General features: G+C 49.1%; 5 protein-coding genes across 5 annotated transcripts; 2 read left to right on the top strand and 3 right to left on the bottom strand.

Annotated features, from left to right (window-relative positions):
- Positions 1-487: 487 nt before the first annotated feature.
- CI109_104124 (uncharacterized protein) lies at positions 488-3,558 on the bottom strand (the record flags this gene model as incomplete). Its single annotated transcript, XM_065967422.1, has 19 exons — positions 488-510; positions 578-914; positions 997-1,150; positions 1,217-1,298; positions 1,354-1,363; positions 1,413-1,534; positions 1,587-1,600; positions 1,662-1,692; positions 1,748-1,813; positions 1,864-1,918; positions 1,968-1,992; positions 2,047-2,191; positions 2,256-2,409; positions 2,469-2,546; positions 2,598-2,827; positions 2,891-2,994; positions 3,060-3,095; positions 3,156-3,180; positions 3,510-3,558. The coding sequence occupies 19 exons, from the start codon at positions 3,556-3,558 to the stop codon at positions 488-490; spliced, it is 1,740 nt and encodes a 579-aa protein (XP_065823494.1).
- A 2,195-nt stretch (positions 3,559-5,753) lies between these two features.
- CI109_104123 (uncharacterized protein) lies at positions 5,754-7,718 on the top strand (the record flags this gene model as incomplete). The annotated part of the gene is made up of 9 exons (XM_065967421.1): positions 5,754-5,953; positions 6,066-6,307; positions 6,424-6,522; positions 6,715-6,846; positions 6,912-7,008; positions 7,077-7,128; positions 7,195-7,261; positions 7,338-7,618; positions 7,698-7,718. 9 exons carry the CDS (start codon positions 5,754-5,756, stop codon positions 7,716-7,718), a joined length of 1,191 nt encoding a protein of 396 aa, XP_065823493.1.
- A 204-nt stretch (positions 7,719-7,922) lies between these two features.
- Positions 7,923-9,922, bottom strand: CI109_104122 (uncharacterized protein; the record flags this gene model as incomplete). Its single annotated transcript, XM_032004131.1, has 5 exons — positions 7,923-7,988; positions 8,080-8,654; positions 8,727-8,790; positions 8,860-9,615; positions 9,701-9,922. 5 exons carry the CDS (start codon positions 9,920-9,922, stop codon positions 7,923-7,925), a joined length of 1,683 nt encoding a protein of 560 aa, XP_031861733.1.
- Positions 9,923-10,253: 331 nt separating this feature from the next.
- On the top strand, positions 10,254-11,511 carry CI109_104121 (uncharacterized protein; the record flags this gene model as incomplete). The annotated part of the gene is made up of 7 exons (XM_032004132.1): positions 10,254-10,306; positions 10,374-10,506; positions 10,568-10,728; positions 10,823-10,851; positions 10,910-10,954; positions 11,041-11,089; positions 11,181-11,511. 7 exons carry the CDS (start codon positions 10,254-10,256, stop codon positions 11,509-11,511), a joined length of 801 nt encoding a protein of 266 aa, XP_031861734.1.
- Positions 11,512-11,628: 117 nt separating this feature from the next.
- On the bottom strand, positions 11,629-12,757 carry CI109_104120 (uncharacterized protein; the record flags this gene model as incomplete). The annotated part of the gene is made up of 4 exons (XM_032004133.1): positions 11,629-12,103; positions 12,178-12,281; positions 12,357-12,434; positions 12,512-12,757. 4 exons carry the CDS (start codon positions 12,755-12,757, stop codon positions 11,629-11,631), a joined length of 903 nt encoding a protein of 300 aa, XP_031861735.1.
- Between the last annotated feature and the right edge of the window lie 346 nt (positions 12,758-13,103).

Here is a 13,103-nt window from a genome sequence, read left to right as displayed (position 1 = left end):
CACTTTCACTCCAATCGGCCGATTTATACAGTGGTGAAGCGATTAGTCCTCCTAACTTCAAGGTTGATTCTACTTTTGGGCGCTAAGCTAGTGTACAGTGATAGTGAACACGAGATCGAGGTGGAGACCAGTCGTCGGGGAACGTGAAGTGTTGTGATTATCAAGTAAGTGATTTTTGTTGATAATGGGGAATGATCTGATCTTATTCAAAGTCAATCTCAGTAGTCATCACCACCTCGGCCCGGTCATATCGTCGTTCTTTACGTAAGTAATTTGTGGCAGTCATGGACAGCGGCGATGGATACCGCCGAGGTAGAACAACAGATCTGAGAGACCACAATCATGGCTACGTCGAACAGATAGTTGATCTTGTAACAGGGACAATCCAACCTGTGTTGCATAGTGGTTTCACGATATTTTGTGGTGGACATCTGACAGACAGTTTTCTCATGCTCCACCTGCATTTGCACGCTCTCTGCCCCAAGAATCATCTTCGTTTCCTGGCTGACCCTACAGTCGTACACAAGATGATAAGCGGACCCCTCTCCAGTCCCATGCAGATATTCCGCGTACTCACCCTGCAAGCTGCTATCGTCCGCCTCTTTTCTCTTCACTCCACCCTTGGGTGTCCCTTTTACTGAAGCCGCTGCCGATGTGGTACTCCTCACCGAGGCGGGTTTGTTAGACACCGGTGTGGCGGCTTGACCTGTTGACGCTGGCGTTCCTTGTCTCAATGTATCTACCGCTGAAGTCTTCGCAGCCGTCTTTTTGGGTTTTGTCTCGCCCAAAGCGGGTCTGAACTCCTCATCTGGTCCCGCGTCCGCATCCTGTTCACACTCAGGACAGAACCATTCGCCTTCTGGCACTTCGTCCAATGGTGGGTCGAGACACCCAAGGTGATAAGGTTGGTCACACTGCGCGGGGACAGGCAACCAAAAGCGTGTCAGCTCTTTCAAGGAGCAAGGCTGACGTTAGACGGGAATCGAAGCAACTCACCCGTTCGCACTCGAGCGCATCTACGCCATCTTTGTCCTCATTGCACACCACACAGATGGAAGCAGAATCGATATGTTCGGGATACCTGGTTAGGTCTGACAAGGCAGCATTTGGTCTTGCCAGGAACAAGGTGAAGAATGCTCCTCCTGCTACGCTGAAAGTGGCAAACAGATCTGGTCAGCATTCCGAGCTACAAGCTACTCGCTGCGTTAACACTCACTCGATCACATCGATACCTGACAGCGGTTCTAGTTTTTGCGGTCGAGTTGCGCTCTTTCCAACGTCGGGTCCCAAGCCCAATTCTACAATTTATGGTCAGATAATGAAGCACATCTCGCTCTCAATACACCGACTCACCTCCATACAGCTGGTGGAATCGACACTCAGACATCAGCACTCGCACACAGAAGACGCACGAACAGATCACCCACCACTCCCTGTCCAAATCCAACTGTCATTACATTTCCGGCGGCCTCAGGCGTTGTAACGAAATGTGTACAACCACCACATGAAGCTTTGATTACTCTACAACTCATAACTATAGGCGACGGAGATCAGCTACAGTTGACTCTGTACTGGAGTGTACTGACTGTCCTGGATGGGCCTGTGAGTGGACATGTCAGTTTCAGCAAAGACCCCAACGGGAGCGTCAAGACGAAGCTTACTTGAAATATGTATATGGTTGACCGGTCGATCCTGTTCTTAGAGTCAGCTTCAATCTGCGCCAGTGGAGTAGGAGATTTCCACTGACCGTCTCCTGTCACTTTCCACTTTCCGGCCATTTGTAGCATCTTCTGCCGATCGATTACGATGGAGTCTGTGAAAGTGTCAGCGCGCCGCATTCTGGAGCCGTTCATGAGCACTCACTCGTCGGACCACACAAGATGGAATGTGCTCTTGTCAACACATTGTTTCCAGCAAACTGCACTTGATGTCAGACTCGTGCTCATATAGTTTGGCAAATTGCTTACATGAGGCACAAGCGTTGGCACCAGTCTATCATCGCTCAATCAGCTAACTATACGTGTCAATCACAAGATCTTGACATACCGATTATTCTGATCCTGTAATCCTAATCTTGAGTATCCTGCGAAACCCCAAGCAAAGACGTAACCATCCTCATCCATCGCAAGCGAATGTTGGTTTCCTGAAGCGATTTGTACGATCTTGTTCTTCTCCAGGTTTTGGACGAGACCTATGCAAGGAGATATTTAGCAACTCTGCCACGACGGAACTCTGTGTGAGTCAGCTGAACTCACGAGGAGGTACTTCCACATCATAAGCCAGCTTTCCACCTTTGACCAGTCTCTCGCCAGTCTTGCCGTTTCCTAATTGACCGCATTCGCTAGAACCGGAGGCATAGACTTGTCCGGTGGACGTCAAGAAGAGGGAAAATGTATGACCTGCCGTGACCTGTATGCAGATGAGCAGCGCCACCACAACCTCAACTGTCAAAGGAGTTACGAACGAACCTGAACGATTTTGACGCTCGCATCTTTACTCCAAGGTCCTTTGACTTTCGTCAACTTGTCTACTAACATACTGATTGGCTATTTTCAACGACTCAGTTTCGCCCAATATCGAAGTGGACTTTCACTTACCAGACCAATCTGTCCGACCACATTATTACCACAGCCCCACACACCTCCCTCACTGTCCAACAAGAACAAATGACTTCTCCCTGCAGCCCCTCCGACCCATTTCACACCTTGACGCAAGCCTACGCTGGATGGCGAGATCTTGTTAGGATAATGTTCAGAGATGACACCACCGTCTTCGGTCGCTAGTGAGGGAGAAGGAGGACGACCAAAGATGTATGCTGCCCCGTGGACTAAGATGGATATAGCAACACATGAGCACACGTACACGAAGGAGTGAGACGAGGTGGACATACCGTCAATGACAATGGCGTAGTTTGCAGATGGTCCAGTGATCAAAGTTGTGATCTTGACATTACACAATGATCGCAAGATATGAGGTGAAAGCAAGTCGGAAGACCTGAAAAGTGAGATATTCTCAGCTACACTTCAACGTATGTTGATGAAGGGAGACTTCACACGTACGCATTTGCTGAACGCTCTTTTCGTCCGTTTGTAGCCCTGAACAAATCATCTTCAGCTGAAGCCTTGAAAACAATCTCCGTATTAGGTGCAACTCACCAATTCGTTCCTCCACAGATCAGCACTGCGTTAAAGGTCAAAAGTCAGTATAAATCTTCCAGGATATATGACTGCAAGGTGAAACACGTCGGATCTAAGCGACTACGAGAGAAGAGAAATCAAACGCGTCGGTCTACTCTCCGCCAAACGTCAGACGATCTATCCAAAATGTGGTCCTCTTTCGAAGCATATGAAAAGAACTACTCCCCTACCTGCAGGCATCCATTTCAGGTCACTTAACAGTGAGCTTGATGGCTTCGCCTTGCAGGTCAACGTCGAACATTGTTTGCGGTCCGGCTCCGGGAACAAGGAGAAAAAGTAACACTGCCAAAGGTCACAACCTGTCTCACTCACCTCTTCCCCACTGCTGTTCTTTTTCTTCCACTTGTGTAGCTTCAGTCATGTCACTTTGCTCGTATAGCTATCAGATAAGTTTTCAAGACACTTGTCAAGAAATAGTTCTGATGTAGGATTTACTTTGTGTAATGTACGCGGACGCGACCGAGTTTTATGCTTGAGCTGTATCTTTGAGATGAACAGCAGTCACGTGACCACAACCTCCACCATGGCTCGCTCGGCGGGTCAGTTACTAACCCCTTCCCAATCTAACGTCAATCACCTACTAATTGGACACACCCACTTATGGGACACTTTCCGCGACACGTCATCTCAACAACTCTTCTCTTTCATTCATGTTACTTTGACCTTACATTCATCATATCTTCACTATGCATCCACCTATCGACAAGATCGAAGCGGCGATCGATGCGTACAATGCTCAGCTACACATCCATGCCAATAACCGTAAGAGTATACGCGAGATTGCACAAGAATTCGGTGTCAGCAAGTCCACCCTCTCATACCGCATATCAGGAGCGACAAAGTCCCGCTCAGCAGCCCATACACATGTGCAGGCCCTTACACGCGACGAGGAGGCTTGTCTGGTCGATTCCATACGCCGGCTATCGCTCTGTGGACATCCGCCGTCACTCAAGGCCGTCCTTGAGGTGGCAAATCAGCTCCGACAATCTCGTCTTCTCATAGCCGCAAGTCCCTGACAACCTCTGCCTACTTTGGGTGTCAACTGGCTACAAAAGCTTCGCAAGAGACACCCCGAAGTCTCTAGCGTCTGGTCTTGTCTCCTCGACACTAATCGAGTTGTCGGCGGCACCCCCGAGAAGCTACTTCCTTGGTTTACCGAGATGTGAACACTACTCGAGGAGAATCGCTACACCCCCAAAAACATGTATAATATGGATGAAACAGGCTATGCGGTCGGTACAACTCAATCAACAAGGGTGCTATTCGTTGCGGATCATAGGATGGAGGGGGAAGAAGGCCCCCAGAGGAAGAAGAAGGTACACAAGGCTCCAAAATCGTCCCCTGGTCGTCAAGAGTGGGTCACATCTCTTGAATGCGTCTCTGCTAGCGGTCGAGTATTGCCACCTCTAATCGTCTTTAAAGGGGCAACTCTGCAGAGCTCTTGGCTACCGCACAACCTACAGCTTGAGGGATGGCGGTGGGCGTCATCCAACAAGGGCTGGTCGAATGGTACGCTCGCATACGATTGGCTAAAGGAAGTTTTCATCCCCAACACTTGACCGAATAACCCTAGCAAACGACGTCTCTTGATCGTTGATGGCCACGTCTCACACACCACCTCCGCATTCATCACAGAGTGTATGACTCACGCTATCGATCTAATGATCCTTCCCGCACACACTTCCCACGTCTCACAACCGCTCGACATTGGCATATTCGGTCCTCTCAAGGCTGCTATGGCAAGACAGGTCGATCGAGCGAACTTGTACGGCGAAGGGAGAGTCCAAAAGGTAGAGTGGGTACGAGATTTAGCAGCTGCTCGAGCAGCCATTACCGAGCATAATGCGTTGATAGGATGGAAGGCTACCGGGCTTTCACCTTTCAATCCCACAAGACTATTAGGTGAGGCGTGGTTCACTACACCTCCCCCGTCACTCCCCACACCTTCACGCCCCCCCCTTGCATCCCTAGAGCGCGAAAATCAAGCTCTGTTCGATCAGTACAACTCAATATTGAACACACCAATCAAAGCTCGCATCAACGAATTAACCTCCGTTGCTGACACCGAGAGATCGAAGCTCACACTAATTGAGCAGGAATTGAAGGATCTCAGGAAGGCTAGGGAAGGTAGGGTGGTACAGAGAGGGGGAATATCAGTGAAGAACATGAAGCAACACCTCTTTTTGTCCCAGGATATTCTTGACAAAGTAAAGGAAGTGGAAGAGAAAAAGGCTACTAAAAAGCGTAAAGGCAAGTCACAAGTTGTACCAGAGATCGTCCCAGTCGATAGCCAGGTGCCAGAAGGCTGTAACCCCTTCTTGGTGAGCCATTAGATGCATGAATGCATGCATAACAGGCGTTTTCGTGACGAAGACGATCAGATTGATAGAGGACGTCCAATAAGTGGGTGTGTCCAATAACTAAGTGAATGACGTTACCCATTCCTCGGGTCTTAAGCGACTTGGCAGAAGATATGACTCGAAAGCCAACTAGCTATTTGATAAGATCTGCTCTTTCAATGTCAAACTTGTCTTCCAGCACGCAGAAACATCGATAATGAGCAGACTCACTGCCACCGGGGTCGATGGTCCCAGAGCATTGTCTCATGCTCTCGCGTCTACCTCTGACACGGCAAGTGTTGATGATCTCGAGCTAATGTCGATCCCATCTGTTGTGGGGAGAGAAGCAGGAGAGAGGGACCCGTTATTGTTGAGAGGTAAAATCGTCAGTGATGCCGATATCGATGGGATCAGACAGTGAGTGTACTAGTCCTCTTAATATCTGACCTACCACTCTATCCCACCGGACGGCATGCTGTTCACCTATATGTATAATAATCTGACAAGTGTATTTGTCACAACATGATAGACGGAAAAAGGGATCCAAACTTGCCAATTTCTACACCGACCAGAATTCTCGTATTGAAGATCTTCTTAAACCTCTCTCAACTCTCTCAGCCGAGGCCGCTCAAGAGACCAAAGATAATGCTCTGAAAGTGAAAATCGCGGTGAACCTGTCTCTGGCGGCCAATATCGTCTTGGCCGTAGTACAGCTTTATGCGGCGATAAGCAGTTTGTCGTTGGCGTTGTTTGCTAGTTGTATCGATGCCGGTGAGTCAGGCCACCGTTGCTTTCGTACTGCCTGCAGAATGCTGAAACGCTTGTTGAACAGTTTGTGAGTGCAGCCAGGTCAGAATATGCGCCGTTTGACTGATCGCCCTTCATAGTCGACCCTTTTGCCAACCTCATTCTGTGGGGAGCACACAGAGCATCAGATAAAGCGGAGGAGAAGAAATGGCCTGTCCGAGGATCCAGATTTGAGACTAGTGAGTAAGATCTCCGGTGATTTTCATATTAGTCGCGCTGATTGATGCCGCCTTTCAGTGTAAGCTGAACCTTGAAGCGCATCCTTTGCATCTACTGACTGTGTTGACTGATCACGAACTTCAGCGGGAACATTGGTGAGTGAGATGATCAATCATCTCCCTATGAAGCCAGCTTAGCCAAGACGCACATAGTGTACGGTTCCATCATGGGCGGCGTCAATGTAATCCTAATAGTCGAGGCGATCCAAGAACTTGTGACTCACTCAGGCGACGATCTCAAGAAGTTTCATCTGTCTTCTATCCTCGCTGTAGGTGGAGCATTTGGTGGGTGCTTCTTTGTCCCCGCAAGAAGTCCAGTGACTGATTATTCAATTATTCAAAACGGGTAGCTGTCAAATTGGCGTTGTTCCTGTACTGCTTCGCGATCAGACGATCATCCTCGCAGGTTCAAGTTCTGTGGGAAGATCACAGGAACGATCTCCTGACGTGAGTAGAGAGTCACCGACTGACAGACAATCTTCCTCACATTTAGCTGATGCTGATTTCTCGCGCAGTAACGGCTTTGGTATTCTAACCGCTGCTGGCGGAGCCAAGCTGGCTTGGTGGGTGAGTGACGTTGTCTTGACTGGTTTGCAGCCTGGAATGTTATGTACTGAAGGTATCTTGCTCCAGATCGACCCTGTGGGAGCTACGATCATAGCTGTTTGCATTATAACCGTCTGGACCCGGACTGTATACGGTGTGTATCCTCCTTACCTAGTCACCCAATCTTATCTGCAAGCTAACATTCCTCTCCATCGCTGTCGGTGACACAGAACAATTCACCCATCTCGCAGGAATCTCGGCCCCTGCCGATTTCATCAATCTCGTCACTTACAAAGCCATGACCTTCTCCCCCGATATCAACTCTGTCGATACGGTCCGAGTCTACCATTCGGGTCCGCACTATTTTGTAGAGGTGGATATCGTCCTAGATCCTGACATGCCGTTGAGGAAGGCACATGATATTGCACAGGATCTGCAGGATCAGATCGAGAGGTTGAAAGAGGTCGACAGATGCTTTGTCCACGTTGATCATGAAGTGGATCATGAACCGGTGAGTGGGGTCGTCACTATCAATCTGGAGTTATTAGGCAATGTCTGAGGCTGACTTGGCCTTTGCTTGTGACGGATAGGAACATCGGAAGAAGATATAGTTTCACAGCTTAGATATGATCGCTAGCAGGATTGCAAGCGCGAATCATGTCCACATGGTATACCACAAGCAAGTATATTACAGTAATCAATAGAGCATATAAAAGTACAATTGTGTATAACAAATATGACCGGCATACAGTGCTGGGTATGTCATCTATGGAACAATCTGCTGCCAAGTATACCATTACCGTCTTGATGCAAGCTTACAAGACCGTCGCGACGCCTTGAGCTAATTGTAGCACATTACCAGCGCCTTTCTTCCATGGAACCTACAGTGTCGTCGTCTATGATCAGCAAATCCGACCTCCCAGTTTCTGATCTCAAGATTGGTTGTATAACGCAGGGAAATGGCTCGCTCACCTCATCCTCGTAATGACTGACAACGATCACTGCCATCTCCCTCCCTTGTTCAGATCTCCACTCTTCATCCAACAACCTCTTACATCTTTCCCATATCACTTCGTCCATGCCTTGACTCGGTTCGTCAAGTATCAACAATCTCGGTCTGCCCACTATCGCTCTCAAGAATAAAAGCAAACCTTGTTGAGAAGGTGTGAAGTGAGAGAATTGGCGCTTGGCAAGATCTTCAACCGTCATCTCTGTCCCTGTTTTGCCGTATGCAGGAGCGGGTGGTACAAGGAGATCCTTGAAATACCCCAACAGATACAAAACTCTTTCCTTCTGATCCGAGTTCAAATCACGTCTTGAGAACACCCCCTCGTATCCTGATCCAATAGCATCGTACGCTCGTAGTCCCATACCTCGAGGGAAAGAAGCGAATATCTCGGGAGATGTGTGACCTATCAGTCTTCGAAGTGTTGGAGAAGGGATAGAACGACGAGGTTTGGAGAAAAGCTTGAGAGTGTTTGCGGGGAGAGAGTAGGATCGGGGGTGGTGGCCGAGAATGAGAGAGAGTAGGGTTGTCTTCCCGGAACCTGGGAAATGTGGCTTAGCTTGCATTGTCCGGTACATGAGGCAACCAGATAGCCAAGATTTGGAACACATACCGTTCGCTCCAATGAGATGCCACTTTTCTCCCGGCTTGATCGTCCACGATACCTCGTTCAGCACCTGAATTTCCGTTGGTAAGCGACTCTCCTTGATGTCATGTGTGATGATCGGCCATGTCCTTGAACTCACCTTCCTCGTGCCCTCTCCATATGACACCGAGACTCCATCCAGCAGGACGACGGGTTCCAAGGCCTTCCCGTCTTCGGGCACACGGCTCTCGTGCGCAACTTCGTTGACTTCCTCTATTCTCGCTTGTTGTTTCTGTTCTTCCTTATGTCTCTCGTCGTACTCTTCCTTCTTTCCAACCCAGACTTCCCCTCCTCTGACCTCGACTACATCTGTCACCCAATCCGGCATACCATCCGCACCCTTCCCTCTGAGAACCAAAACTAATCTTATCCCATTATCATTCAACTCTCCCAAAACTCTCGAGACTTCTTCTCTACTACCGACATCCAATCCAGCCATTGGATCTTCCAAAATCAACAAAACAGGTTTTGTCAATAACGCCGCTGCGATCCTAGCTCTTCTCGTCTGACCAGAAGATAAGCTGACAGAAGGAAGATCGAGCAGATGAAGAATGTTCATCAGTTTCGCTACTCGTTCCACTTCATCCGATGAGGGGGGTGGATGGAGTGAAGATAAACTCTCTCGAAAGGTTATACGATCTTCGTCGAGAAGTGCACCGTATCGAGCGGTGAAGTCGGTAAACTCGCCAGAGGAGGGTGGTCGAGCGAAAGCTAGATGTCGGATGGGTTTGAACGTGTCCTCGGGCAGACTGGTATCCGTCTCCGTGGAAGAGATGGAGGAAGAAAGGAGATGGTTGACATATGGGAAAAGGCCAGACGGACTGAGAGGATGAATTCGATGTCGACTCAAAAGTGTCTACATACAATCAGCATTGTCGTTAAGTTCCAGGCTACATCGTTGAACGAAAAGAAAGTCCCCGAACAGGGCAGCTCGCACTCACCTCGACAGCAAGTCTTCGACCTTCAGCATCACCCACCACGGCCCAACCTTCCTTCTTCCCTTGAGTCCCTGGAACAGACGAAGACGAAGGCGACGGACTGATTGTCCAGCCTTGTTGTGAGAAACGAAGGAGAGCACTGGACCGAGGTGCAGAAGCCGGAGTACCGAAACGATGGACGAGCGCGTTTGGTGGGAACCGTACAAGAGGCAGTGTCCTGGGCATCTTGCAGAAAAGCTTTCTAGCTGCTGACGCTCACGACGGCGATGATCGAGAATAGCCCAAACGTTGTTAGTGGTAGAGTGCGATGAGAAAGACGGAGGACACGGTGCGCGTTCGAGTCAGAAATATATGTAGCAATCTGGTCAGAGTGGAGGGAGGGGACGCGGGGAAAAGGCACGGGCTGGCGCCGAGAAGCGGAGATGAGTGAAGCGATAAAGTCAGCCGCGATAGTGGTGACGATAACAACTTGTTTCATATCAGAGTTCATTCGTACGAAGCAGATAGGGGCTGTACGAGCTACTCAAAGCTCGCGACGATATCTTGATAGGGAGATATGAGGGTGATACTCGAGTTTTGTATCGACTCGCTCGAGTCCGCTCAATCAATGTAGGTTCGATCATCCTGCGTGCTTCCTTGCTCAGCTGTGCTGAATCACTACTGGACTGGTTGGCAGAAAAGAATGTCTTCCCCTCGATGGTGATTTCAGGTTGGAAGTATGCTCGAATTTGACATCGGGTGGAGGTCTGACGCCGTCAATGGGTTTGTTCAGAAGGATCAAGGCTGTTTTGCCTGGTATACCATTGATGGTGCGTCATTCTATTCGGGAGGCTTTTAACTACGGATGAACTGACAGTCCCAAATGAGTAGATCATGATACGACCGAGATCGGGATCATTCGTATATAGCGATGCGGAAATCGATACGATGCTAGGCGATATCGAAGCGTTTAGAGAAGAAGGAGGTGCGAAAGGATTCGTCTTTGGCTGCTTGACACCGGAAGGGACGGTCGACGTTCGGAATACAAAACGGTGCGTTACATGGGCCAATACCTATACGTCCTGGTCTTCGTCCCTAACGATGCTGTGATACTGACTGCGTTCCGTGAACTTAATTCGTACATAGGCTCGTAAAAGCTTGCGACGGCTATGATGGTGGGCTATTGATATATCACAGGAATGACCGATGATTACGACTGACGATCACTCCTAGTCACCTTTCACAGAGCTTTCGATGTGACTCCAGATCCCATTAAAGGTAAGCTATCAACCCATCGAAGATGTCAGTCCCGACTCCGCGCATTGTCCTGGCAAGCTGAGACGCACACTGTGCTTCAATCGTAGCCTATGAGACTATCGCATTTATACCCGGTATTACGAGGATCCTAACTAGGTGAGTTTCCCCATTCTCACCAAAGAGTATTTCTGAACTGACACATGCTCCACTCCTTTTCCAATACCCTTCGTATCTATGCTACATACAGCGGTCATGCCAGAAGCGCTTTGGAAGGCGTCAACACCCTTTGCAAGTTGACTGAGCTTACCCAAAGCTCGTCACGCGATCCGCAACGTCCCATCACGATCCTCCCGGCCTCAGGGATCAGTCACCTCAACTTGGCTACTCTGCAAGAAGCCTTACCACAAACGACAGAGTTTCACGCATCTTGTAGTGGCGCTTGGAGGCCTGATACGGAAGACATGACGCTGTCTTTCGAGAGGGGAGAGAGTATGGGATTTGGACTGGATGAGTGGAAGATGGATAAGACGAAATTAGTGGGATTGTGGAAGGTGGCGAACGATGATAAATTGGAATAGGGCGTTGTCCCTCGTAGAGGATAAGAGAATCGTTGTATATTTGAGTGAGACACTCGCGCCCCAAATTTAGATGCGAAAGTAATGACCATACAGTATACATGAAGCAGGCGACATTCGCTAAAATGCAGGCTTCTTTGGCAGTGACGCCAATCCTCTCTTGAACGCCTCATCCCGTCCTGAGGTCTTTGCTCCAGACGTTGCAGGCATGGTCGAGCTAGCAGGCAGTGGTGGTAACGGAAGACCATTCGACGTTGTGGTCGGCTGAAGTTTCTCATCCTCCTTGGCCTCTGACGTAGGCATTTCCTCCTCCTTGTCGTCCAGGACTGGCGTTTCATGTTCTGAAGTCGCTTGAGCCATCTCCACCTGCATTGCCTTCTCCAAATCCAACGCTGCTCTCTTTCCCTCTTCATCTCCTAGCATATCATCATCGAGGTCAGGCATAGGTGAACCGCCTTCGATTGACCCGTCCGGGGCAGGACTACCTACGCCTGAAGCGGGTCCTGATGAACCAGGTATCCAATTTTCATCAGCGGGTTTTGTCCGTTTCATCGAAGCAAGTTTAGCTTCCATCGCAGCGATCTGAGCTGCGGCACTAAAAAGAAGCCAATAAAATACAGTTAGCAAACGGCATTTGAACTGAACCAACAAGAGGGTCTGGTAGCTCACCTTTGAGGTTTCCGAGAGCTCTTCAAGAGGGATAGAGTGGTTGTTTTGGCCGCTTCAGTCGGACGACGACCTTTGGTGGGTAGCGGTAGGTTTTCAGGAGGTGCCTAGAGATTATTAGCGATGTTCGAGACGGATGATACAGCAATCAAGAGATATGATAGACAGGGGAGGAAACTCACCGAGCTGGCGTAGGTCACAACAAGCTTCCTTCCTCTCAGTAATCTATCATGTAGTTTGACCATAGCTTTGAGGGCATCCTAAAACGTACCACATGATCAGTCAATTCCGCCCCAGGCCCGGATAAAGGCGGTTGTCAAGCGCAAATCATACTCACATCCTTATTGGCAAACTGCATAAAAGCAAACCCTCTCGGCTTGCCTTTCAATACACCACTCTTGTGGAACATGAAATCCAGCTTGGTGATCTTCCCATACTTTGAGAATACTTGAAGGAGGGTGTACTCATCAACTGTAGGTGAGAGATTACCGACATATAGTCTGTCGGGTTTCCCAGCTGATGATGAGGCGATGTTGGAAGATGAAGCGGTAGAAGTGGAGGCGATGGGCTGGTGGGACTGCATAGTGACAGACGAGCGGGTCGTTTCTCAAGTCCAGCAGCAAGCTATATACACGAGAATGGAGAGTGGACAAGTAGTTATATACCTGTAGAAGTTGAGACAAATGAGAAGAAAGGAGATTGAACGTTGATGTTGATGGAGACAAGAGGCATGTTGATGACGGCAAACCATAATCAAGCAGTTGAATGGAAACGGTCACGTGACTTCGGCCATCGTTCGCTCACTCGCTGGCCTGTTTTTGGTGCACGGCAACGTAGATGACGTCCATCCCTCTCTGTTGATACTCGCCTTTCTTTTCTCTCACACATTTGCTTTGGTACAAGGGCAAGGTACTGATCATCACCGATAT

Source organism: Kwoniella shandongensis, chromosome 7, assembly GCF_008629635.2.
Source record: "Kwoniella shandongensis chromosome 7, complete sequence".
Classification (NCBI taxonomy): Eukaryota; Fungi; Basidiomycota; class Tremellomycetes; order Tremellales; family Cryptococcaceae; genus Kwoniella; species Kwoniella shandongensis.
The sequence above is the reverse complement of the archived record's forward strand: the minus strand, read 5'-3'. Positions and strand labels throughout refer to the sequence as shown.